Here is a 24,923-nt window from a genome sequence, read left to right on the forward strand (position 1 = left end):
TGTCTGTCTCTCACTCTCTCTCTGTGTCTCTCTCTCCAAGTGTCTTTATCTGTCTATCTTACTCTCTAAAAGTATATGTCTGTGTGTGTATGTATACATGAAGTGTACTTGTCTATTTTTCTATCAAACCCCTACACCTCGGATTCCCTTGCTGGTGATCATCATCTTCTTGCTTTCTGAGTGTTCTATTGGTCGGCTGGGATTACCAGGGATGGGGAGGGGGGCAGCAGCGCCTCTGTTATTGTTTCTGAATGAAAATCCAGGAAATGTGTCAGTACCTCTCGTCAGGACACACACACACACACACACACACTCTCTCTTTCTCTCCTTTAACCTTAATTAGAATGTAATGTAAATTGTTACGCGGGTGTGTGTGTGCGTGTGAGTGTTTTGCACGGAGCTGTAGTTGTTCGCCGGCAGCAGGCAGTGTGTGTGTGTGTGTGAGAGAGAGAGAGAAAACGCGCGTGCGCTCAGGCCTGGTTCTGTACCGCGGGTCGATTTTAACAATAGCCGAAGTGCTCTCTCTCTCTCTCAGTGCCCGGGCTAAAATCCTCTCAGCTTCCATGTAACTCTTTACACACACTCTTTAACACATCTCTGTCTCTCTCGGCGGTGCACATGGAAGGCAATTTAACGCCGTAACTGTATTTTAAGGAGGTTTGTTATTTTTTTATTTTATTTTTTAATAAACACTGGACATCTTGGATTGAAGACACAATAGAGGAGAATGTCTAACAGTGCTGCAGGAAGCGGAGGGCTGAACTGGGTGGTGAGTAAAACACGCAGGATATAAATATATAATAAGTGTTCACGTATTTATTAATTAACGCGTTATAAACCTCGTACATTCCTGGTGTTTAACCGTTACTACAAGCAGAAGCGCGCGAGCTCTCACTGAGGCAACTTTAGCTTAGCATGTAGCTAGCGTGTGAGTGAAAACACCGATAGTACAATAAACTCTAGCCTAGGGAAAAAAACATCATTATGAAACACAGTATTGTTTTTTTGTCTGTTATAATTACTGAAATAATATTTTCCTGCATATTTTATACATTTTTTAATTGTTTTTTTTTTTTATATATATGTTTCACTAAAATGCTAACAATGCTAGCAGCGCTCGAGACCCCTTTTGTTTCACCATAGCGACCGTTTCTAGACACTTTCTTCACATTTCCGGGTTATTTTATTCAATAAAATTGTTTATTTTTATTAAGAGAAATGCTGTAAAAGATGCTTGGATGTCAGTAAACCCAGTCGGTAAGTGTCTGGGAAATAATAAATTAGCACTAGTGAATGTTTTTTGATGAAAAACTTATGGACACTTGGTTACAGTTACATGAACAACTAGACTCACACCAAATTGTGTGTGTGTGTGTATATATTTTGTTCAATCATTTAATTAAACCACCAGAAATAATTAAACCCTTCTAAAACTTTGTGATGGATGCCGTCAGTAAACAAACTCCAGGTGTAAATATGACCCCTGACCCACGTGATTACAGAAAATGTGTTCAAAAAGTTTATTGCTTTGTGTTTACACTTTTCAGTCATTTATTCAGTAAGAGCCTTATCCTGGTCAGGGTGGTTTATGATAAGGGGTCTGAGGTGTATCCCAGGTGTTGAGGGATACATCCTATATGGGATACCTGTACATTGATGGAGAGTGTGCACGCACATTCTCACACTTAAACCCCATTCATAACTTCATTCCTTTTTGTTGATGGCATTTAAACGCGTAGGCTTTGTGTCTGAACGAAAGCCTTTGGTCACAGGTCACTTCTGTAAAAAGGTCTTACGATCTAAGGATAGACATCATAGAAGATTATGATGTACAGTACTGATGTAGGATGTTATGTATACCATATACAACAGTCCGCAAAGTGATCCTGTTACACCAGCGCCTTAACCCCAGACATTCCAGGGATTCAAACGAAGCGGCAAATCATTGTTATTTGCGAATGCAAACACAAAAAGGATTTGAAACTTGTCTGTTATCAAGTCAAGTCAAGTAGGCTTTTATTGTCATTGCGACCATATACAGTTTAGTACACAGTGAAACGAAACAACGTTCCTCCGGGATCAAAGTGCTACATACATGCAACAACATAAATTAACAACACACTTTACCAGAACCAGCTAGGTAACTAAGAGATCTAATTAGCTGACTGGCTCAGATTGACCGATTTACATTTTTAAGTTAACCTATACTATCTAAACTATTACTTTCTCAGCTCAATAAAACATAATTGTTTTGACAAGTGAGCTAAACTGCAATAACTTTGCGAGAGAAACAATAATTGTGAGAGAAACACTTTCCTCTCGCTCAACATCTGCCATATTATAGTAAGAAAGAAAACTCTTGTTCTAAGTCCAATCTTATACCATGTCTGTCTCTGTCACATCCGTAGGTCTTTCTGAATGAAGCCCCGAATAATATTTATGAATAAAAGCAAGAAAGCAGTCACTTTAGATTATTACATAGGCTGGATTTAAATAGGGCTTTAAAAGCAGTTTAGTGTATCCGGCATGTTTTTTTTGTGTGTGTGTGTGTAAGTGAGAGGACACTGAACTAAGATCAGGATGGATTCAGAGTCAATGAAGGGTCAGGGTTTCCACTCTAATTGCAATTAAAAGTGTATCTTTGTAGGTGTTGTGTGTGTAAGGCAAAGTACAAGCAGGGTTCAAGTCCAACTTGGGACTTTTGACTGCGCAGAATAACAGAACAAAGTTAAAATGGTAAAAACTCTCTTTATTTTTCTGTATAATCGCCTGCTACCCTAATGCACTTATTCCAGGTTTTCACTAGTGTTTGAAGAAAGTTTACTCAGTACCTTTGCCTGCTTTAATGGTCCAAACATGTGGCAATAGCTCTGGGTGAGGTCAGGACTGTTTGGGGGATGTGGCATTAACTCCATGCTGAGTTCTTATAATGTGCAAGTGGTGTTGGGGAATAATTGTGTGTACAGATTGTGTCTCTTCTGCAAGTTGACAACAAGTTATTTGTCAATTTTCAAAGATCAGACATTCCACTCGGGAATGACTGCTGTGCGCTCTGAGCCACCTCGGCCCGGATCGTCATTCACGACCTTCTTTTAAATATTTGCACCGTACAGATGTTTTACTGCGGCTAAGAGTCTTATCACTGTACTGTGCTTGAAGTCTTCTATTTACTTTAGTCTTCTGTGTCAGCATACTTTTGGGCATATATAGTGTAAAATAACTCAGACCCATAAAAGCTTTATGCTTTTTCAGCTTTTCTTTGCTTCACCAAGAACCTTTATATCCAGAGTGTATATGTATATACTCAAAATATAGTCATAATCAGCACCAGGTCCAAGGTTCAAGGTTTGACTCTGAGCTCAGGATAGTGTGCATGTCCTGCTCATGCCTGCATAAACATGCTGGGAGACACGAATGAGTTAAAAACTGCACTGGCATCTCATTCAGGGTGTATTCTCATCTCATTCCCTGTGTTGACAGGGCAGGCTTTGGATTCACTGTGACCCTGATCAGGATAAATCAGTTACTGACGTTCCAATTAAATAAATAAATAAATAAATAAATGCTCATCTGTGTAAGTCATAAAAGTATTAAACTTTGTGACTTCTTGTGTATTTAGGATTGCGCAACACGATTCCTAAATGACAACAAAATAAGCTGTTTGTGGTCTCTGTAAAGACATTATGATTTTACAGGGAACATTTTTTCTTTTTTTTTTGTTGCAGTTATTCTGTTACACATCATGTAGACTAGTGATGTTCAATTTTCAAATTCAAATTTTATCATATATGGTATGATATACAGTGAAATGTTTTTACAACTGCCTAAAAATTTAAAGAAAATAGAGTATTTAAATAAAGAATATAAAATGAGAAAATAGTAATAAAAAAAGAAAGAAAGAAGAAAAAATGTAAAAAAAAAAAAAAAATACCCATGACTTAAAAATTTTAAAGAAAATAAAGGGATGTAAATAAAGAATATAGTAATTGAAAAAGAAAAGGAAAAAATATAGTAATTGAAAAAGAAAAGGAAAGCAAAAGAAAGAATTTAAATAAAGAAATATAGAACAAAAATATTCTAATGAAAAAAAAAGAAAAGAAAAAAACAGAAAAGGAAAAAATGCACATGGCCTAAAAAGAAAATAGAGTATTTAAATAAAGAATATAAAATGTAAATATACAGTAGTAATAAAAAAAGAAAGAAAAGAAAAAGTCTTCCGTTCTTGCTTGGGCTTTGGGAGTTACAAAATCTCTGGTTCAGTTCATAGAAAGAAAGAAAAACCGTCTGATTCGGTCAGTAAGTCTTACAAGCGTGTCTAATTCTTCGTATATCTTCACGACAGACCCTCTTTGATAAGAACAATGGCACGAAGAGAGAGGAGGCGAACGGCGAAGGCGGGAAGAGCGAGCCGCCTAGGAAAGAAGGCTCCAAGAAGATGTCTGTGGAGCGCGTGTACCAAAAGAAAACCCAGCTGGAGCACATCCTCCTCCGCCCAGACACCTACATCGGCTCGGTGGAGCCCGTCACTCAGGTGAGGACCGGTTTTACAGCCGGTTTAAAAACTGTGAACAGATTGTACTGATTGTAATACGTCACGAAGTTGCTGTCCAGCGAGATTACGGCACACTCATTTCAACCTGTATTATTTTTTTCTTTCCAGCAAATGTGGGTTTTCGATGACGAGATTGGTATGAACATACGAGAGATCACTTACGTCCCTGGACTGTATAAAATCTTTGATGAAATTCTGGGTAAGCTGATGCCTCTTTGCGCTTCTCACTTACCTCCATTTCAGCATTGTGTCGAGGGAGTGTAACTGATTGTACTAGGAATGCATAGATATTTTTTTTAAAGTTTCACTATAGGTGCATTAAAAAAAAAAAAAAAAAAAAAAAAATATATATATATATATACACTGCTGTTTAAGTAATGAATCCAGAGGATTACAAAATATTTTATTTATTTTTTGGTGTATGAAAAGCGCGTACAGCTCATTCTTTATAAGGTCACCTAATTAACGAGTAAATCTATCTTCGTGTCAGCGTCAATCTGAAACATATTTACTGTATGAATCTTTGTAAGTTTTTTTAAACTGAGTTGTCAGTTTAAGATGAGGATTATTTTGCTTGCGTAACTGCTTGTCTATTAATCGAACAATGATTTGGAAGTATATTTGTTTGAGGGTTTTTTTCAAAAATCCTCTAATGTCCCTTTAGGTTCTCCATGTTACACAGCAACCTCTTCACTAAACCAGAATGACCAGAATTAAAACATACAGTACTGTGCAAACGTTTTGAGCCTCCCCTAATTTCTTCATATTGAAAGTAATTACACTCCCAGTTGAAAGTTTGGACACACCTTATAATTCCATGGTCTCTCTGATTTCTATTACTTTCTAAGTTGTAAAACTATGCTGAAGGAGTCCATAATCACCATTGAACAGTTGAATTCTCTTACTTATGCTTTGTAAAGCTTTCATAACGCCTGTAATCTGAGGTGCTGGTTGTTAATTGGTAATTTCTGAGGTAACTGGTAACTCTAAATGAACTTCTCCTCTGCAGCAGAGGTAAGTTTAGGTCTTGCTTTTTTTGGGAAGGTCTTTAGGAGAGACAAGTTCATCATGGTGCCTGATGGGTTTTGCAAATGCACTTGACACAATACGGTTCTTGCAAGTACACTGTTCCAGAACTGCTGACCTTCATGTCTTAAAATAACAACTGACTGTTGTTGTTGTTGTTAATTAATTGCATAATACCGTATGTGTTATTACAGAGTTTTGAAATCCCTAGTATTGTTCTATAGTGTAGATCACTAAACAAAAAACAAACACTGAGGTGTGTCCAAATGTTTGACTGTGTATTAAGTTAAAGAAACGAGAACAAATGTTTTAATGTGACAGACTACAAAGTGCGTAAAGATACAATTTATTTTTTTTATCAAGTGGTTGTATATGTAACAACCTCAGCAGCCTGTTCCAACCAACTCAGCATTTAGCATCACCAGTTCATAATCTGCATCTGTTTCTCACTGGTTTGTGACTTAAGTTAGACATTTTTTTTAATGCTTGAATGATGCACAGGTCACTGTGTGGCTTAACCAACAAAAACATTTCTCTGAAACTGGTCAGGTTCAAGGCCTGGACTGAAGATGAAAGTCCATCAGGAAGGCTGGGGAAACTATTTCTCAAGACTAAATAAAAAATATAAGAAAGTCAGAGTCTTTGGAAGCACGATGTGAAGAAATGATGTCCGAATACTTTTGCACAGTTCTGTTTTCCCGTCTCTCATAGATACATAGAGAGGATATGATTATTCCCGCTTTTAGACACACACCGCCGAGGTGATCAGCGTCATATTTAATGAAACGTTCTATTCATAGTTCCAGATTCAGCCTAATTTTTTCCCTCTTTTCCTCCTCACAGTTAACGCGGCCGACAACAAGCAGCGAGACAAGAACATGAACTGCATCAAAATCACCATCGATCCGTGAGTGCCTTTTCTCCACTTCCCTGAAGAATTTCAGCCTGTTTACGCTAAAGCCGACATTCTGCCACTTAATGAATCATCTCACAGGGCTTCTCTCTTTCTCTCTCTCTCTCATTGCCCACACACCCGTGCTAAAACAAATAAAGACGACAGCTCGCCGGGATACAGGGGTTTTATTACGCTAGAACGTTCTTCCTTTCAGCAGCTTGTTCATAAAGTCTTTAGCAGCAGGAAGCTATTAAAATGCCCAGCGATTCTTGCGCTTATTATTGTTATTATTGTTTGTTTATTTTTCCTGGAACGAAGCGTATCGTGATGTCATGCAGGCTTCCCACAGACTGGTTATCCTTAGAGCAAAGTGAATTTTGCTGCACATTAAAACTTTTTTTTTTTTTAGGATGTACGGGTTTAAACGTACGCAACCGTAAGATATTAGTGTGTATACATGTGGTACGGTGTAAACTCTTGTAGCAGAGAGAAAGAAATAATTTTGCAGCACTGTAATATTAGAGAATAAAAATTTATATATATTTTTTCATTGAAAATGAAAATTGCATTTTGCATTGAAAATAATATAAATAATAAAATATAGTGCATTTTGCAGATTTGCTTTACTATTATTTTTTAAATTGATTTTTAAAATCTGCAGTGTTTCTAGTGATTGATTAGGTGGATTATATAAAATATAATAAACGTCAAACTAATTTATTTTAAAAATATATTATTTAATAGAATTACAGAACAAAATATAAAAAAAAATTTTTTTACACAGTGCAAGTTTTATCAAGTATTTTTTTTAATACCAAATCAGACACAAACTTATGAAACCTATCTGTATCTAGAATCTTTATATTTTTTAATGACCTTTCCCTTATTTCTAAGATGTTAATGAGAATTGAACTGTTACCCCAGTTAAAATTCTTCATGGGTCTTGGTTGTCACATGTCGTAATCACATACAGACTGAATAAGTTTAAGTTACGATTTATAATACAGTGTGCTTATGGTCACCTATGACTGTTCTGGTATGTGACAAATTTGCACCTACTGGCTTTAGATTTACACGATTGTCTACGAAGTTTAGTGTCAGGATTAGGAAGCAAAAGAAAATCTCTCAATAAATACATACATGTTGTGATTTTTAAAAACGCTTAAAAAGCTTTTACAGCACTTGACAGTGCAGGCAGGAATTAGGCTACATATACATTCCCAGCCTGAAGTGATTCAAATTCAATGATTTTTACCATAATGTAACACAGACTTATGTGACACGGCTGTATGGACACACAAATCTGATGTTTTATTTTTAGATTAGTCACCTTCATATGTGGTTTTAGATCTGCGCTATATACACACACAATACATAATTATGTAGGTTAAATGAGAGTGGAAAATTTTTTGCGTCTGCATGTGCATTGAGCACCGACGTCATCAGTCAGCACTGGCAGCGTGGACATTTCTTAGCAGCGCTAACAACGGCTAAAGTCAGGCGTCTGGCTTTCGTTTGATTAACTGCTTGCCGTCCTCTAGAGCAAAATCTCAAGCATAGTTTTTCTAAAATGTCATCCATTGTTTGAAATGAATGAGCGCTCGCACAAATATGACACGGAAAAAAAAACTTATCGACATGCGCATGCGTTTGCCGTTTCAAAGGACAGAAAAAAGGCACCAGAAATTTTTTATATAACTGGAGTGCGGATAATTTTTGACTCATCCTCATACAGTATATGAAGGGGTTTTCATGTTAAACCAGAAGTGTTGGCTTAGAATTTTTTGAGGCATATATATTTTGCCTGCACCATGACTACCACACAGCCATTGAGAATACTCGTTGGTGGCTCTCTTGTTTGTTTATGTAGCCTGTACACGAATGACGTTTGATGTCCTCACTTCAAAGCATGAATGGTTATGTCATAAATCCAACACCAGAGTGTAAAATATTTTAACATTTTAAAGGATTATAGTCAAATGCTTTGTTTTTTCCCCCAGTTTTAACATTCTTCATTATTTTCCATCAATTACATTTTAAATGAATCTGTGCTAGATGAACAGGAAAGGACGGCGTAAATAATAAGTAACAGACAAGCATCTTAATGAAAACGTTAAGACGTTGAATTGAGCAGTTTAATACCTGAGATGTTTGATAGAGGGTGATTTGAAGGAGAAGTGTATTGGAGGGAAACGGATAAAAAGCTCTTGGCATGCAGACTACTCGTTTCACATTCACGTCACCTTCAGCTGACTGTCCTTCTCACACACAACAACACCACACACCCGTATACAAACACGCACCCACACATACAGATCAGCAGATTATCCTCACTCACACACCAACTCATTTCTCCTCACTGTCCTTCTCAGGTTTAATAAAAGAACACCTGATGGTTACTCTCTTCTTATCTAGCGTGTGTATGTGTTTGTGAACCATTAGGGAGTCCAACACAATAACAATATGGAACAACGGGAAAGGAATCCCCGTAGTGGAGCACAAAGACGAGAAGATGTACGTGCCCGCTCTGATCTTCGGACACTTGTTGACCTCCAGCAATTACGACGACGAAGAGAAAAAAGTCACAGGTAACTGAAAGAGATGAAAAGAAAAAAAAACCCACAACAAAACAATGAGCTGATAAATAATATATTAATAGCGCAAAGTAAATAATATATTCAAAGCAAAGCATGCTTTTAGAATAACAATTTTTAACTGTTTTCTTTTTTTTTTTTAGCTTAGATTATAAACTCAAGCAGCCTAACCAGCCTTTTTATACTTTACAGAATAAGCCTTTATACATTTAAATGTATAAATAATTTAATTAAAATCCTGTACAAAAGGTCTGTACTGTAAGTGCCGTATACTGTATGAAGACAGTAAATTATTTAAACATAGGAAACACAATAAAATCAGCAAATAATAAAACACAATGTGCTGTAGGAAAATAATTAGCGTAGCCTTAAGCAAAGAGATGTTACCATGCAGAGAGATTAAGTTTAAAAACTCGCATCCCTTGGTTTTATTCCTTTTTTTTTCATGGCTATTGTTATTTTATTATTTGCCGCTTTTAATTTTTTAAAGAACGCATCTGTGATTCAAATTTTTTTTGTTTTTTAATAAAAAAAAAAAAAACATTTCACAACTGACAGGTATATTTATACACATTTACCCTTGGGTTAATCAGTTACTGGCTTAAAAATTTATATTTAAACATATATAAATTTTAAATATATAAATATCAAATCATATTTTTTTTATTGACGTTCAAAACAAAAGTACATAAAATTTTTGAAGTACATTAGCGCTCAAAAGTTTGTGATTATTTTCTAACTCCACGGTCGTTCCTGATTTTTATTTCTCTCTACATTCCTGTAAAACAAAGCTAAAGGCGTGCAAAATATGCAATAATCCCTTTTAAACAGTTGATATTGAGACGTGTCTGCTAATCATGTAAAGCCCACATAACGGCTCTAATCTGAGGTGTTGTTTGTCCAGTCTCGTTCTCGACTGTAGAAAATAAATCACTAAACATAATGAATTAGAAGCTGTGTCTATACTTTTGACTGGTGATGTACGTATGAATACTACCGCTCAAAAGTTTGGGATCATTTGCAAATTTCTCTGTTTTTGTTTAATGATTTATTTTCTACATTCTACAACAATACTGGGGATTTCAAAACTATGAAATAACACATAAGGAATTAGGGAGTTGAGTAACAAAAACAATAATAACAGTCAGTTAGGAGTCAGGAGTTCTGCCTTCCTGAAATAGTTCTTGCAAGAACAATATTGTCAAGTGCATTTGCAAAACCCATCAAGCACCAATTAACAAACAGCATTAGAGCCGTTATAAAGAATTTATAGATCATAAGTAGCAAATACATCTCAATATTAACTGTTTAAAAAATGTTATGTAAAGGATATTTTAAATGCTTTGATCATTGTTTTACAACAATGTAGACAGAAAGAAAAATCAGGGAATTAGAAGGTTTGTCCAAACTTTCGACTGGTAGTGTACAGTATAATAAGGAGTTGTCCAGTTTGATTTGTTTTTCATGCAGTGTGTTGGAAATTTATTAAATTATACTAAATATAATTGTAGTGCCACAATATTAAGCCATAACGTCTGTTGTGGAACTACTCTGTTTATTACTTGTACTAAAGCAGCTATAAACGTTTATCTCCTGACTTTCTTTTCAAATGAGCAAGACTTCTCGTTACTAAGAAACTGCATCATTGTTTGTCTATTTAACAAAGATTACACATTATGATATGTTGAGTAACATCTCAAGTCTGTTTATTATTGTATATTGTTAATAGATTACATGAAGGAAGGTGTAAGAGCTAATACAGTATAGAAAGAATTCTTAATACTAGAACAAGCACATTCATCCAAACACATGATCTGCTGAGTCCTGTCAGAACTGCGGTTATAGAAAATTAATCAACACTATTACAATCTGCTACAGAATATAAATTTATAAATTAATGTGCATTAATCAGAACCAGACATTTTCCAAAATCAGCTAAAATTCACCAATATGTGATTACAATACAGTGGTTCTCAAACATTTTCTGTCATTCCCCATTTAAATGTGGGGGTGTGTATTTTTAAGCCCCACTTGTAAACAAAATGATAATGAAATCGGCCAAGTTTACTATTTATTAAAATATCAATTTCTAAACCAATTAGATCAAATAACACCAAGTTCAAAACAGATAAAAAAGGCTTACTTCGTCACTTATCTAGAGCTTTCTTTCAAAGAAGTCGAGTGGCTTATTAACGTGACTGGGGTGTGTTATCTCTAAGTTTCTTTTTAATTTTTTGGTTCTCGTGCTGTCTGCTGCCAGCGGTTTAAGACACAAAACACACACGGGTCTCTCCTCTGCCACACCATCCCCACCATGAATCCAAGCGCAACATAGGCCTCATCATGTTTTCATGATACAGATTACATCAGCATACACATTGGAATAAATTAAATTACATATATAATACCGATTTTTTAAAAATATATTGTTCCTCTGCAAGTAACATGCCGACGTTAAACCGTTATTGTTGCACTATGGTTCCACATTTTCTCCTATTTGTTATTTTAATTTACCTGTATTAATGATCCATTTCTTTGCGTGTGATTGTTTAGTTTCGAGTGTCCGATCTTTATTGTCAATAAAGAAAAGCGTGAATTCCTATTATTTTCCACTAATTCCCACCCGTTCATTGCGCCCCACCTGTCATGTCTGTATTCCCCACTGGTGGGGCGCACCCCACAGTCACAATGTTGACATTAAAGCTTGTTTTAATCAGGATAATTTCAACCCTGGTCATCTTGCAATCCAGATTTTTCCTCTAATCTCAACTCAAACATCTTATTTGTGTTGTGCAGGTGGAAGGAACGGCTACGGTGCTAAGCTCTGCAACATATTCAGTACCAAGTTTACAGTGGAAACCGCCTGCCGAGAGTACAAACACAGCTTCAAGCAGGTACCACTAATTACCAATAATTACTACTAATAAAAACTCATTCACTTAAACTGATGAAATTTATTTATGTCTTTGTTTTGCTTTAAAGACATGGCAGAACAACATGACCAAAACCAGCGATCCAAAAATCAAGCATTTCGACGGTGACGACTTCACCTGCGTCACATTCCAGCCTGACCTCGCCAAATTCAAGATGGATAAACTGGACAAGGATATCGTGGCCCTGCTGACGCGTAGAGCCTATGACGTCGCCGGTTCGTGCAAGGGCGTCAAAGTCATTCTCAACGGCAAGAAGCTGCCTGTAAGTCACAAACACGCTGCATGAAAGACAAACAAGGCCGGGCAAATCGTGTTACATGTAGCCATGACCTTGAATGTTAGATCAGACATCACCACAGGAGCATCATGTGCTCTAGGAATACATAATGACGATAATGATAAATATAGTTGCAAGCAACGATGAGTGGGCCCAAGCACCCTGCACCCTACCAATAACCATCATTTTAGTAACTGGGAAATCTTATACAAGATCTCTAAAAAGCTCCTGATGCTGGAAAAATGCATCACACTGTGATGTCACTTAATATAATGACCTATAATAACCACCTCATGCTCTGGGAACATATAATAATACTACTACTACTACTACTACTAATAATAATAATAATAATATTCTTTAAATACACGCCTACTTGAGCTAAGATTATACTTGGATATTTTTTTTGTTTCTCGTCTTGTAGTAACTCATTCATGTAGCCAACAGTCTAGGCCGTTTAAATCCCTTATACTGCTGTGAGTTATCAATTTATCACTGTATCAGTTTGTGCGCCATTTACTCTAGCAGATCCTCCAGAGGCTCAGGAGGACATAAACATGCAGTCTGCTTCACCTCTAAAGCTAACTCGCCTTAGCCTCTAGGTACATCTGACCCAAATGTAGTAGGCTGTTTTCTGATTTAACGTTAACGCCTTTAAACTAGACGAGGTCCCTAATTGTAAAATTGCATGTTGGATATAACTGAAAGAGCTGCAGCTGGAGGCTGTGGTTTTAACATTTCCTTCAAGCAGCTGGTGGGTGAAAACAGCCTCGCACGCTTTTTTTTTTTTTTTTTACAGTTAAACACATTGTGCTGCTTTTTCTTTCCTCTCAAACAAACAGCACATCACAAGGCATTAATATCAGTACAAATTCTTACAGTTACACAAAAATACAACACGACATCCAGATGTGTGTAAATAACAGAGCTGGATAGTACTATTATGTTATTGAATACAAAAAAGTGTCACATAAACAGCACTCTTGAGACTTACAAACAGGTGTTATTTTACAAAAGAAGTCGTTGAAATGGTCAAAGTTTCTCTATACAGTCGAACCCCAGAATTGAACGTGGTCAAAAATACCTATTTTTATAGTTTAAACTTTAACCATGATCCCAACACACTTTGCATTTCAAACTCAGCTTAATACATAAAAAAAAACCTTAATACAAAAAAAAATGTTTTTTAAGAATGTAAAGGTAAATCTGTATACTGTACAGTACTGTACTGCTGCGTCTCCTGCATTGCTAGAATGTAAAATACAGATGTTACTCCCTATATGTACTGTAATTCATGCATGCGTGTTTTCATTGGTATGCACCGTAATTTTTTTTGTATAAGCACTATAGGGTAAATACAGTACTGATTCAAGCCGCATTTTTACAGTTGCTTCGTGTTCTCTCTACAGTAATAAAAATGTATACAATATTATATATTTTTTATGGAAATTTAGCTGAATTCATGTTAATATTTGTTACAAATGAGTAAATTATATTGTTCCTAATAGTTTAGCATTAAAAACGCATGAGAAATTATATATTGCCACGGAAAAAGCTAAAAAAAATTGCAGAGGATATTTGAGGTTTCTGCAAACAATTATAGAAGTTAGGTTCTAAGGAAAAATCCTGAGGAAAAACTCTGACTTGGCAGGGGTTGACTGTATAAACCTTTATTGAAACGCTTCTCAAAAAGAGTTTCACATTTACATGAAATAAAACATTAAATACTTAAATACTTCTTGGAACTGTAAAGGAACAAAATAAATATAATGCACAAAAAAATATATAAACAAAATATATATATATAAAAAAATATATATATATATATTCTCATGGTGGACAAATTGTTCTGCCTGAAAACATTGAGCCAGTAAATTTATTATACATCTGCTGTGAATTTTTGAGGTTACAAATACGAGATGAATGCATCTTTAACGGTAATGGAAGGAGTCTCCAGGGTCACTATGTTGGACAAGTTGTATAAAGTAGAATGTGTCTTGTACATTAACTTGACATCTGTATCAAATGTCAATTTAAACAGATAACATTACTCGTGAAATATAACAAGCTTTTGGGGTGATAGCAGAAATTAACTTCTTGATTCTTCCATAATACGGATTTAGCTTAACATCTCTAGCAACGTATTTGTACTAAATAGCTAATGCGTAAATGTGATGGTTCTTTGCATTCGTGTCGCTTGTAAATGATGAAATCATTACATTTCACTCATGACTTTTGCTGCCACAGGTGAATGGCTTCCGCAGCTATGTGGATCTGTACGTGAAGGATAAGCTGGACGAGACCGGCGTGGCACTGAAGGTTGTTAACGAAGCTGTGAACGAGCGCTGGGAGGTGTGTCTCACCATGAGCGAGAAGGGCTTCCAACAGATCAGCTTTGTCAACAGTATCGCCACCACGAAGGTAGCTGGAACACTGGAGCTGTTGTGATGTTTCGTAATACACTGACATGTTTTTGAGATATAGAATTTATGATGCATGTTTTTTTTTAAGTCACAAACAGTGTGAAACAAGCTATTATTATTTAAACTACAGTAGCATGAAACCCAGTTTTATACACTTGCTCCTGTTTTACTGGAAGTTCATTAGCAGACCAAATTTTTATGGTCATGTATGTGAATACAATACTGTCTTGAGTTACCCCGCATTTATTCATGTTAAATTGAATTAAATAATGTAGATTAAATTACAGATATTGATTTCCCCTCTTGTCACTCAGCATTCAGCATCACCAGTACACTAATCACTGGACTGATCTGTCATCATATGTACCTGTTTCTCACTGGTTCATGCTTACTTAAGTTAGATTTATTTTTTATTTTTTCCCTTAAATGATTTATAGGTCACTGTGTGGCTTAACAAACAATAAACATTCTTCTGAAACTGGTCAGGTGCAGGGACTGGAAAATGTCCTTCAGGAAGCCTGGAGAAATATTCCTCAAGATTATACTAAAAATTTAAGAAAGTCTGGCCAAAATATGAAATACATGCAGGGTGGCTTAAGACTTTTGCACAGTACTGTATACGTACCTGTATATTTATTACCGACTCTTCTCACAGGGGGGCAGACACATCGATTATGTCGTGGACCAAATTGTGGCAAAACTCATCGAAGTGGTAAAGAAGAAGAATAAAGCAGGAGTCTCAGTGAAACCATTCCAGGTTTAAACATTAAATCCTGTTACGATTACTGAGAATAATTCACAATTTCGGACGTATTTTTTAAATGCTTATATGTTTCAATTAACGAGTATCATGATGATGATAATTCATTTCAGGTCAAGAACCACATCTGGGTGTTTGTGAACGCTCTGATCGAAAACCCGACCTTCGACTCTCAGACTAAAGAGAACATGACACTTCAGACCAAAAGCTTCGGCTCTAAATGTGCGCTCTCTGAAAAATTCATAAGAGCGGTAAGGACGTAATGTGATATGTTTTTTTTTTTTTTTTTACTATAATTAAAAAAGGGAAGTTGGGATTTAGGTACAGATTTCATTCATAATGGTTTACAGTTATTATTATTATTATTATTATTATTATTTACATCTTAATTTGCTATTATAGCTTGCAGTATCAGAAACTTGATGTGTTAGGTTCTTGTGTCAAGTTTTTTTAAAGAGCGTATTTCTTTTATAGTTGCAGTTGAGACATGTTTTTATGTTTTATTTCTTACATATTACTGTTCATTCTAAACTACAATGATGCTTAGTAAGGTTTCAGGCTCTAACTGGTGTCTTACTGCTGTTCAGGCAACTAATTGTGGCATCGTGGAGAGCATTCTCAACTGGGTGAAGTTCAAGGCTCAGACACAGCTGAATAAAAAGTGCTCTTCAGTCAAACACAGCAAGATCAAAGGCATTCCTAAACTAGACGACGCTAACGATGCCGGTAAGTTCGGTCACAGCGTCCGGGTGTCATGAATGAATCATGACACACAAACAGATGTAGGTTATAATGTGAACTCTTTGTAAAATATGTCTAATTATTATGTTTCCTAAGACGTATTTCTAATACCTTCAGAATGCTATAAAATTTCACCTATGTCTTTAGTACACGAAAAGTATGTAGACATGATAACATAAGTAATTTGTTCAGATTATCAGAGGGTTACTGACGTAACACTCATAAGCGCGTTTTTAAAAATGTACAGTGCCACTTGTTGAATTTTGAGATGAACTAATTATATGTTATAATGCCGTTTTCTATTAAAATTTCACATTAGCGTATCTTCTCTACACAAAGCCTCTGTGTTACTTCAAGCTCGGCCAAATACGACTGTGAAATCCCATTATGATCCCTTTAGTCGTTTTTTAAAATTTTTTACATGATGTGCGCACAAACAGACGGACAAAAATTCTTGATGTGTTTTGTTATTCACATTACGTCGCCCCAAATATATATATTTTTATATATTACAAATATCTACAATGTACAGTCATGCCAACTTTACAGTTTTATGTTATACAGGGTGTGGGCAATAAGTTTCCATATGTAGGAAAAATAAATATTTATTTATAAGAAATTATTTATTAATATAATATGCACTACATGTTGTTCATTCATATATATATACATTCATATATATATATATATATATATATATATATATATATGTACACACTATCGTTCAACAACAAAAACAACAGTTAGTTGTTATTTTAAGACACAGAGGTCAGCTTTTCTGTAACAGTTCTTGCAAGAACAGTAGAGTTATCAGCCTGAAAAATGACCAATTAACAGCACCTTAGATTAGAGTCGTTATGAAGTCTTTACAGAGCATAAGTAGCGGACACATCTCACCATTAACTGTTCAAAGGAGATTAATGCATTTTTGGACGCCTTTAGCATTCCTTTACAATGTAGAAAGAAATAAAAATCAGAAACGATCATGGAGTTAGAAAGTGACCCCAAACTTTTGAACGGTAGTGTGTATATATATATATATATATATATAAATATATATACACACACATGTATATAAATATATTATATATATATATATATATATATATATACACACACACTTCCATTATTATTATTTTTTTTTTTCTTATTTATTCCATATTTTTTCCTATGTATGGATACTTTTTTTTATTGATGTGCGTGATGTCGGATTTATTTATTTAAATTATTTTCTTTATTAATTAATTTATTTTTTACACTAAGGTGGGAAGCACTCTTCTGAATGCACTCTGATTCTCACCGAGGGAGATTCAGCCAAATCGTTGGCGGTCTCCGGCCTGGGTGTGATCGGACGAGACCGCTATGGAGTGTTTCCTTTAAGAGGCAAGATCCTCAACGTCAGGGAGGCCACACACAAACAGGTAAGAACATATGGATGACATGGATGTTAAGTATAGACACATGATGAATTGAGCATGGAGTTTTATTTGGCGAGTGCTTTTATTAGGAGATATTATCACAAACATAAGATGAGACTTACAGAAATATGGAGGCAACAAAAAAATTAAATGTCTACATAACTAGTTCTTTAATTATGACTCCTTCCTGACATATACAGCATAAATAATTAAAAGGGTATAAAGAAAAAAGCAAAAAACAATGAAAAAAATTATAAAAAAACAGTAATTGTTTGTATTTTGTAACAGAACCTATAAGTATAAACCTCTTCGAAATGGTTGAAATGTATAAAAAGTATAAAAATATCAGTGTATTTACAAATACAGAAAAAATTGGGTTCTAACTTGTGATGCAACACACTATTTTTTGGAGCATTAAAGCCTTTCTAATTCTCACTGTATGCTGTGAAGCTAGTAAAAAAAAAAAAGCTTTGCAAAAAGGATATTGTGCCTCACCTGCTTGATAGAGATGGGCCAATTAAATTAGATTCAAACTATGTACATTTTTCAATATGTCGCAGTGACTGAAACGTGCTCTACCAAAAAGTTGCTTAGAACGTTAAAGGGTTAATCGTGTAACATGAACACAGGAGCAGTTATTAGAGATAAGTCTACAGTATTAAGTGAAATTACCCCACTGATGCAAGAGCAAGATGTACAGAAGCAGCAAAATGTGAGAATGAAAAAAAAAGTTATTATTATGAACTATATTGCTGCACAGCACTAAAATAAGAGTAAACAGCCGCATGCTTAGTTTATCTGTATGGTTTCTGTCTTTTGAAGATCATGGAGAACGCCGAAATTAACAACATCATCAAGATCGTCGGCTTGCAGTACAAGAAGAGCTACGACGACGCAGAGTCGCTGAAATCTCTACGCTACGGCAAAATCATGATTATGACCGATCAGGTTCGTCATGTTTTACCATAAACATGTTTTATATTGTTCTACCGATGTGCCGTTCACGCTTAAAGACATAAATATTGCTGTTTTTTTTCCCTTTATACTTAGGATCAAGACGGTTCTCACATTAAAGGTCTGCTCATCAACTTCTTTCACCATAACTGGCCCTCTCTTCTGAAGCACACGTTCCTGGAGGAGTTCATCACCCCCATTGTTAAAGTATACTCTAGTATTTCACCCCCCAAAAAATGTTTAAATTCATAAATATCTGTTTGATCAGACTTTAACTTTAATTTTGTCATCACTATTTTTATTTTTTTTGCCCAGGCCACAAAGAACAAACAGGAACAGTCCTTCTACAGCATTCCTGAGTTTGACGAGTGGAAGAAGCATACGGAGAATTACAAAACATGGCATATAAAGTACTACAAAGGTTCGCTTTTGTTTTACTGAATCATTTTTTTTAAAAAATAAAAACAAAAACCATGCATATAGACGAATCCTGTGGTTGGATTAATGATGATGTTTTAATAATGTGATACAACAGGTTTGGGTACGAGCACAAGCAAAGAGGCGAAGGAATACTTCGCCGATATGGATAGACATCGGATCATGTTCAAGTATGGAGGCACAGAGGATGACGCCGCCATTACTTTGGTAAGCGGAAAGTGCGATGACGCCACAGCCGTCCGTAGTCCGAGAGAGCAAAACAATTGTCTTGTTATTATGAAACAACGCATAACCTATTCTCTCTCTCTCTCTCTCTCTCTTTCTCTCCCTCCCTCTCTCTCTCTTGGCTATACAGCGTGTCCCAAAATTTTTTAAATTATTTGAAACATATTCATATCTGAGTAACCACATGTCCTAGGTCAGGGGTCAGCAACCTGCAGAGGCTACAGAGTCGCATGTAGCTCTTTCATCCCTCTGCTGCAGCGCCCTGTGGCTTTGGGAAAGAAATAATATAGTATTTAATTAAATAGTGTTTTATTTTTTCGTTCATTAGTTTTTTAAAAATGTAATTCCAAATTTGAAGATTATGGTGATCTTGTAACATTAAAATAAAATGTGTTTAATTTTTTTGTCGTGACAATGTGCGACCCTCGCCGGCACGCGATTTATTGAGCTTTTCGAGTCCCGGTTTTTAGATTTAGGTTGGCAGCTGACTGCACGCTCCAGTACACGCGATAAAACGATGATGCCATGCAGAAGAAGACACCATTTTTGATTTGCTGCAGGTGGATTATTTAAGTCGGCTTCTTATTCCATAAATACGAGGAGGACTCAAATAGACATTGAGTATTTTACTTGAAAGTAACCTTTAACCAAGTGCCTTTTTTTGTTTTTGTTGCATGCAGAAATAAAATGTTATTTCCTCTGTAGCAGTTCATTGATTTCATAAATAAATATATATATATATTTTTTACATAGCATTAAGGTAAAAAGAAAAAAAAATGATATATGCAGCAGTATCTTCATTTTAGACGGCAAACGTTTTTTTTTTCTTTTGTGGGAAACGGGTACAAATGGCTTTTTGAATGTTTAAAATTGCCGACCCCTGTCCCAGGCAAACGAAATTAAATACTACATGTTCAAAAATAAAAGATTTATTCCTCAGAACTCCAATAACATATATAATGGATATAGATGTTCAGTATGCGCTCATGCATGTGGAAGTGGGCGGACTGCGCTTTCCTCTAAGTTACTCCATGATGAGAAAAACTGTTTTAAATAGTTGCACCTTGGTGAAAGATGCTGATGGCGTTCATCTTCACTGGTTGGTAGAAGGGTTGAGCTATCTAATGGGCGAGACTAAACTAGGGAGAAAAATTGGAAGGAGTTAGTAAAACAGGTTAGGGGTGAGAAGAGTCGAAAGCATGGCATAGGTGCGTGACGGTCGTGGCCGAAAGTGTGGAGGGTCGAGAGTTAAGCAGAGGTCACTACTTGACGCGGCTTCCGGTGTCTGAGACTGAGGTGGGACACAGGAAGACGAAAAGTCATAAGCAAACACCCAGGGTACCTTATGTCCTATTCGGGGACCTCGTGTGATTTTTAATAATTGCGGAGGTTGTCTCTGATCTTAAATCCTGTGCGAATCAGGCATGTCTGTAATTTGTAAAGTAAAAATTCCCCCCGCAAATCAGAGGTCCTGTGATTAATATTAGTCCGTACGATTTAGCATGTCTGTGGTGTGGTGGGGGTTGTATATCATTCATTTCAAGGTTTTTGTTTCCTGTGCGCCTTTTTATTATCCATCTTCCGTGAAGAACGGAGGCTGGAGATGGAGCGCTTTGAAAGTATTTTGGGTACACACCATACAACAACACAAAAATGTGCAGAAAGAGAAATCTAAAAACCATCAGAAGATGGAAAGCAAAAAGAATGAAAGATTAGATGGAGATGGATGACGTGTGTACAGCATGCGGTAAGGAACACTCTTCTGTTTATAAAATCATACAGCTTAGACCTTTAAATGACAAGACATTTACAAACAACAACAGCGAACAAGTAAGCGAGGAAGGCACACATCATAATTCATATCCGGGAGAAAAGTCTTCATTTCTAAATCACACAAGGTCCTCTGATAATATTATTAAAGTAGTACTTTACTCGCTTTTTTTTTTTTTTAATAGAAGAATGATAACAGAACGGTGATGCGGGACAAACGCAGATCCAGACGTAGCGAGTTTTAGCATTATGTAGTGGAGCTGACCTTGGTGCTAACGCTTGATTTCTTTTTCTGTTTCAACCGGAGCATACGAATGGATAAAAACGATGTCTATTATAGGCCCCGCCCACACAGTACACGATATCAGTACATTCATACTAAACAATTAAGCAAAAATGTTTTACTTGATGTCAGTGAGGTGAGCAATAACCAGGAGGTGAAAAAGTCATAAGGTTTTATGAAAGGAGTTATAACTTTGGTCTTGTTGTTTAATTATTTTTATTATTATTATAGTTTTTTCTATTTTATATAAAGCTTACCCCTGAAGGTTTCACGTTTGGTTAAGATAACCAAGAAATATGTGGACTTGTATGAGAAACCAGGATGTAATTAGATGGACACAGTATATAGTCATCCTAGTGTCTTGTCCGTGTGTCTCCGCTTTATATAGGCTTTTAGCAAGAAGAAGACAGACGACAGAAAAGAGTGGCTCACTAATTTCATGGAGGACAGGCGGCAGAGGAGGATGCACGGTCTGCCCGAGGTGAGAGTTTTTCACATCCACCCATCTAACACAAGAAGCAAATATACAGGACATAACTAGCTTAACTGTCCCTCAAGTATAAGGACACCAGTTATTCAGGCTGTTCATACTCTCAAGGTGTTAATGCTTGTATTTTGTAAAGTTTGCATTTCAGTCATAGTGGACAGTTTATACTGAAGTGTGTGTGTGTTGCAGCAATTCCTGTACGGCACTGCAACTCGGCACTTATCCTACAACGACTTCATCAACAAGGAGCTGATCCTCTTCTCCAACTCCGACAACGAGAGATCAATCCCATCTCTTGTCGACGGTGCGTCTTGTGAATAGTTGTCTAACTAGTGACAGTTAGACAGGTTGAGTGTGTATGTGTGTGGGCAGCAAAGATGGATTTTCATTCGCTGAGGTGTTGAGAGCAAGGACATGAATAACAACAGAGCTCTACCTAACCACAGGTCTGAGGGATTAGGGCAATTGGTTATCTGTGTGTGTGTTCAGGGATGAAGCCTGGCCAGAGGAAGGTCCTGTTTACTTGTCTGAAGAGAAATGATAAAAGGGAGGTGAAAGTGGCTCAGCTGGCTGGCTCAGTAGCGGAGATGTCTGCGTACCATCATGGCGAGGTATGTGTGTCTTGTGATATTATTATTATTATTTTTTCTTTCATACCTGGTTACCCAATCCAATACTTGAAAGTCTCTGTTTGTTTTTTGCCTTTCTGCTCACTTTGTGTTAGTTAAACATATTGCATTACACACTGTTAAAGCCTGCGCAAATATTACTATGCACTCTCGACATGGCGTAAATTTTTCGCCATCACCTTGAGTGTTTCTGTCCTCTCTACAGTTGCCGGGAAAATAAACTAGAATCTAAACTACAGTCGGCTTTTGTTTAGGTCACTTTTTGTATCTTTTTGGGCGATGCAAAAAGACCCTAATGACGTCACTGTCGTGTGTTTAACTAACACGCTAGTTGTAAACAGTATTTCACGCATTCTGTGTTTTGTTTTTTCCCGTCATCACCAGCAAGCTCTAATGATGACCATCGTGAACTTGGCGCAGAACTTCGTCGGCAGCAACAACATCAACATCCTGCAGCCCCTGGGTCAGTTTGGTACCCGCATTAATGGAGGCAAAGACGCAGCCAGCCCGCGTTACATTTTCACCATGCTCAGGTTTGTCGGCTTTCGGTTCTTTACCTCATGCGAAGGCATATGAGGTACAGATTGCGTTTAATTTAATCAAAAAAGGAAAAAAAATCCTTTTACTGGTAGTCCCTGACTTACGAATGAGCGTGTTTGTAAGTCGGATTTGTTCTTAAGTCTGACAAAGTGAGTCTTATACGCCTTTAACATGAGTATACAGTGTAAAGCATACCTATCCACTCGACTAAATCTCTGTCTCTCCCACACTGCCATCATGTGGTTAGAAATCGTAACTGCGCCTAAGGAAATTAATCTCACAGTAAAATGTAACAGTGTTCTCTGCATTTAAATGGTGAGGGGAACCCTGGACGCCATTTTTTTCTCAGAGCTGTTTTCCACTGTACTCTGTTGTTGGACTGTGAACTCTGTTGTTGAGGATTTTCTGAAATTAGGATTATTTACCATTAGGACAGCTTTATAGAAACCCACACATACATACAATATACTGGACTTTAGACGTTTTATACATCCACTTTCACACCGAAAATATTGTATATAATTATAAATACTGGTATCTGGTACACTGCAAATGTCTATTTTTTTGTACAATACACGTGAGCTACTTTTGCGATTGAACCGGTATCTACGGTAATTCGTAACTCAAATGTTCATAAGTCGGGGACTACCTGTATAAGGAAGCTCTAAATTATGTCTGATAGTTCTGACTAGAGAAATTGAGCTTTTTAAATTGTGATCTCTATTTCTATCTCTCTCTCTCTCTCTCTTTGTTCTTGTGCGTTCTTTACTTACTCTCTCTCACTCACTAACAGTCCGCTTGCCAAGCTGCTGTTCCCAGGCGTGGATTCCAACCTGCTCAAGTTTCTTTACGATGACAACCAGAAGGTGGAGCCAGAGTGGTACATTCCCATAATCCCCATGGTGCTGGTGAACGGAGCCGAGGGTATCGGGACCGGCTGGGCCTGCAAGATCCCCAACTATGACCCGCGAGAGATCGTCAACAACATCAACCGCATGCTGAAACACGAGGATCCTTTGCCGATGGTAAAATACGCTTTAGACGGACACGTTGCTTTCCTAGCGTAGCATCAGCTAGCGTATCTCAACCTGCGGTGTTGGTCTGGAATGATAATGGTATCCTGTGCTCTTTGGGTTAGATGTACTGACTTTATGAGTTTCCTTTCTATTCAATTGTTCAGCTTCCCAGCTATAAGAACTTCAAGGGAGTGATCCATGAGCTGGGCCAGAACCAATACATGGTCAGCGGTGAGGTCTCCGTTCTCGACAAGAACACCATTGAGATCACAGAGCTTCCGATACGCACCTGGACTCAGGTATTAATCAAACAGTTTAGGAATTTTAATGGAATAAAGTCATTTAATCAGTATTTTGTGAAATCAGAATCTTAAAATACGACAAGTTACAAGCAATAGATATAAACTACCACGAAGCTGATCTGTCTGAAGGTGTGAATTAATTCTCTATACCAGCAGCCCTCTCTGTCAATTCACACACGTTTATGTTAATACACTTACGGACAAATGTGGATGATTCATATACAGTATGCGCCAAAAATTTACAGTACTGTATCTCATCTGCTTGTTGATTTCCTCTGAAAGAAACGAACTCACACACTTATTTGTTGGAAGTGCGTGTGCGTTGGAGTTGGAAGTGCGTGTGTGTGCGCACCACCTCGCTGTTCATATCGTTTACGCAGATTTTCAACACAGATTCCCGGAACAAAGATTGCTGCAGACTCCTGCAAAAGAAGACTATTTGCTCGCGTAATGGTGACACAGTACACGACCAAAACAGCAAAACTTCATAACAATCGACAGCACGACTGTTACTTGGTGCTGTCTTATTAAATCTCACTCAGAATTGTTCTGCCACCTTTTTTAAACTCATAAAAAAATAATACGTAACTATGAATTAAAATTTTTTTTTTTTTAAATAAACCATAACTATGAATATTTTTCCGATGTTGAGAGACCCGT

The 24,923-nt window shown here is 36.6% G+C and overlaps 1 protein-coding gene across 1 annotated transcript in view; it reads left to right on the forward strand.

The window, feature by feature from the left end:
- The first annotated feature begins 297 nt into the window (after positions 1-297).
- top2b (DNA topoisomerase II beta) overlaps positions 298-24,923 on the forward strand; it is a 35,594-nt gene continuing 10,968 nt past the window's right edge. Inside the window, exons 1-22 of the mRNA XM_053489872.1 lie at positions 298-769; positions 4,343-4,531; positions 4,661-4,751; positions 6,422-6,485; positions 8,916-9,061; positions 11,864-11,961; positions 12,050-12,262; positions 14,525-14,698; positions 15,356-15,457; positions 15,574-15,711; positions 16,048-16,186; positions 17,465-17,622; positions 18,442-18,567; positions 18,670-18,780; positions 18,889-18,994; positions 19,109-19,218; positions 21,678-21,770; positions 21,966-22,080; positions 22,266-22,387; positions 22,790-22,938; positions 23,739-23,970; positions 24,126-24,260. Coding sequence (XP_053345847.1) covers positions 728-769; positions 4,343-4,531; positions 4,661-4,751; positions 6,422-6,485; positions 8,916-9,061; positions 11,864-11,961; positions 12,050-12,262; positions 14,525-14,698; positions 15,356-15,457; positions 15,574-15,711; positions 16,048-16,186; positions 17,465-17,622; positions 18,442-18,567; positions 18,670-18,780; positions 18,889-18,994; positions 19,109-19,218; positions 21,678-21,770; positions 21,966-22,080; positions 22,266-22,387; positions 22,790-22,938; positions 23,739-23,970; positions 24,126-24,260 — 2,853 coding nt within the window. The 5' untranslated portion in view covers positions 298-727. The remainder of the gene's footprint in view (positions 770-4,342; positions 4,532-4,660; positions 4,752-6,421; positions 6,486-8,915; positions 9,062-11,863; positions 11,962-12,049; positions 12,263-14,524; positions 14,699-15,355; positions 15,458-15,573; positions 15,712-16,047; positions 16,187-17,464; positions 17,623-18,441; positions 18,568-18,669; positions 18,781-18,888; positions 18,995-19,108; positions 19,219-21,677; positions 21,771-21,965; positions 22,081-22,265; positions 22,388-22,789; positions 22,939-23,738; positions 23,971-24,125; positions 24,261-24,923) is intronic.

The sequence above is a fragment of the Clarias gariepinus genome, chromosome 28, assembly GCF_024256425.1.
Source record: "Clarias gariepinus isolate MV-2021 ecotype Netherlands chromosome 28, CGAR_prim_01v2, whole genome shotgun sequence".
Classification (NCBI taxonomy): domain Eukaryota; kingdom Metazoa; phylum Chordata; class Actinopteri; order Siluriformes; family Clariidae; genus Clarias; species Clarias gariepinus.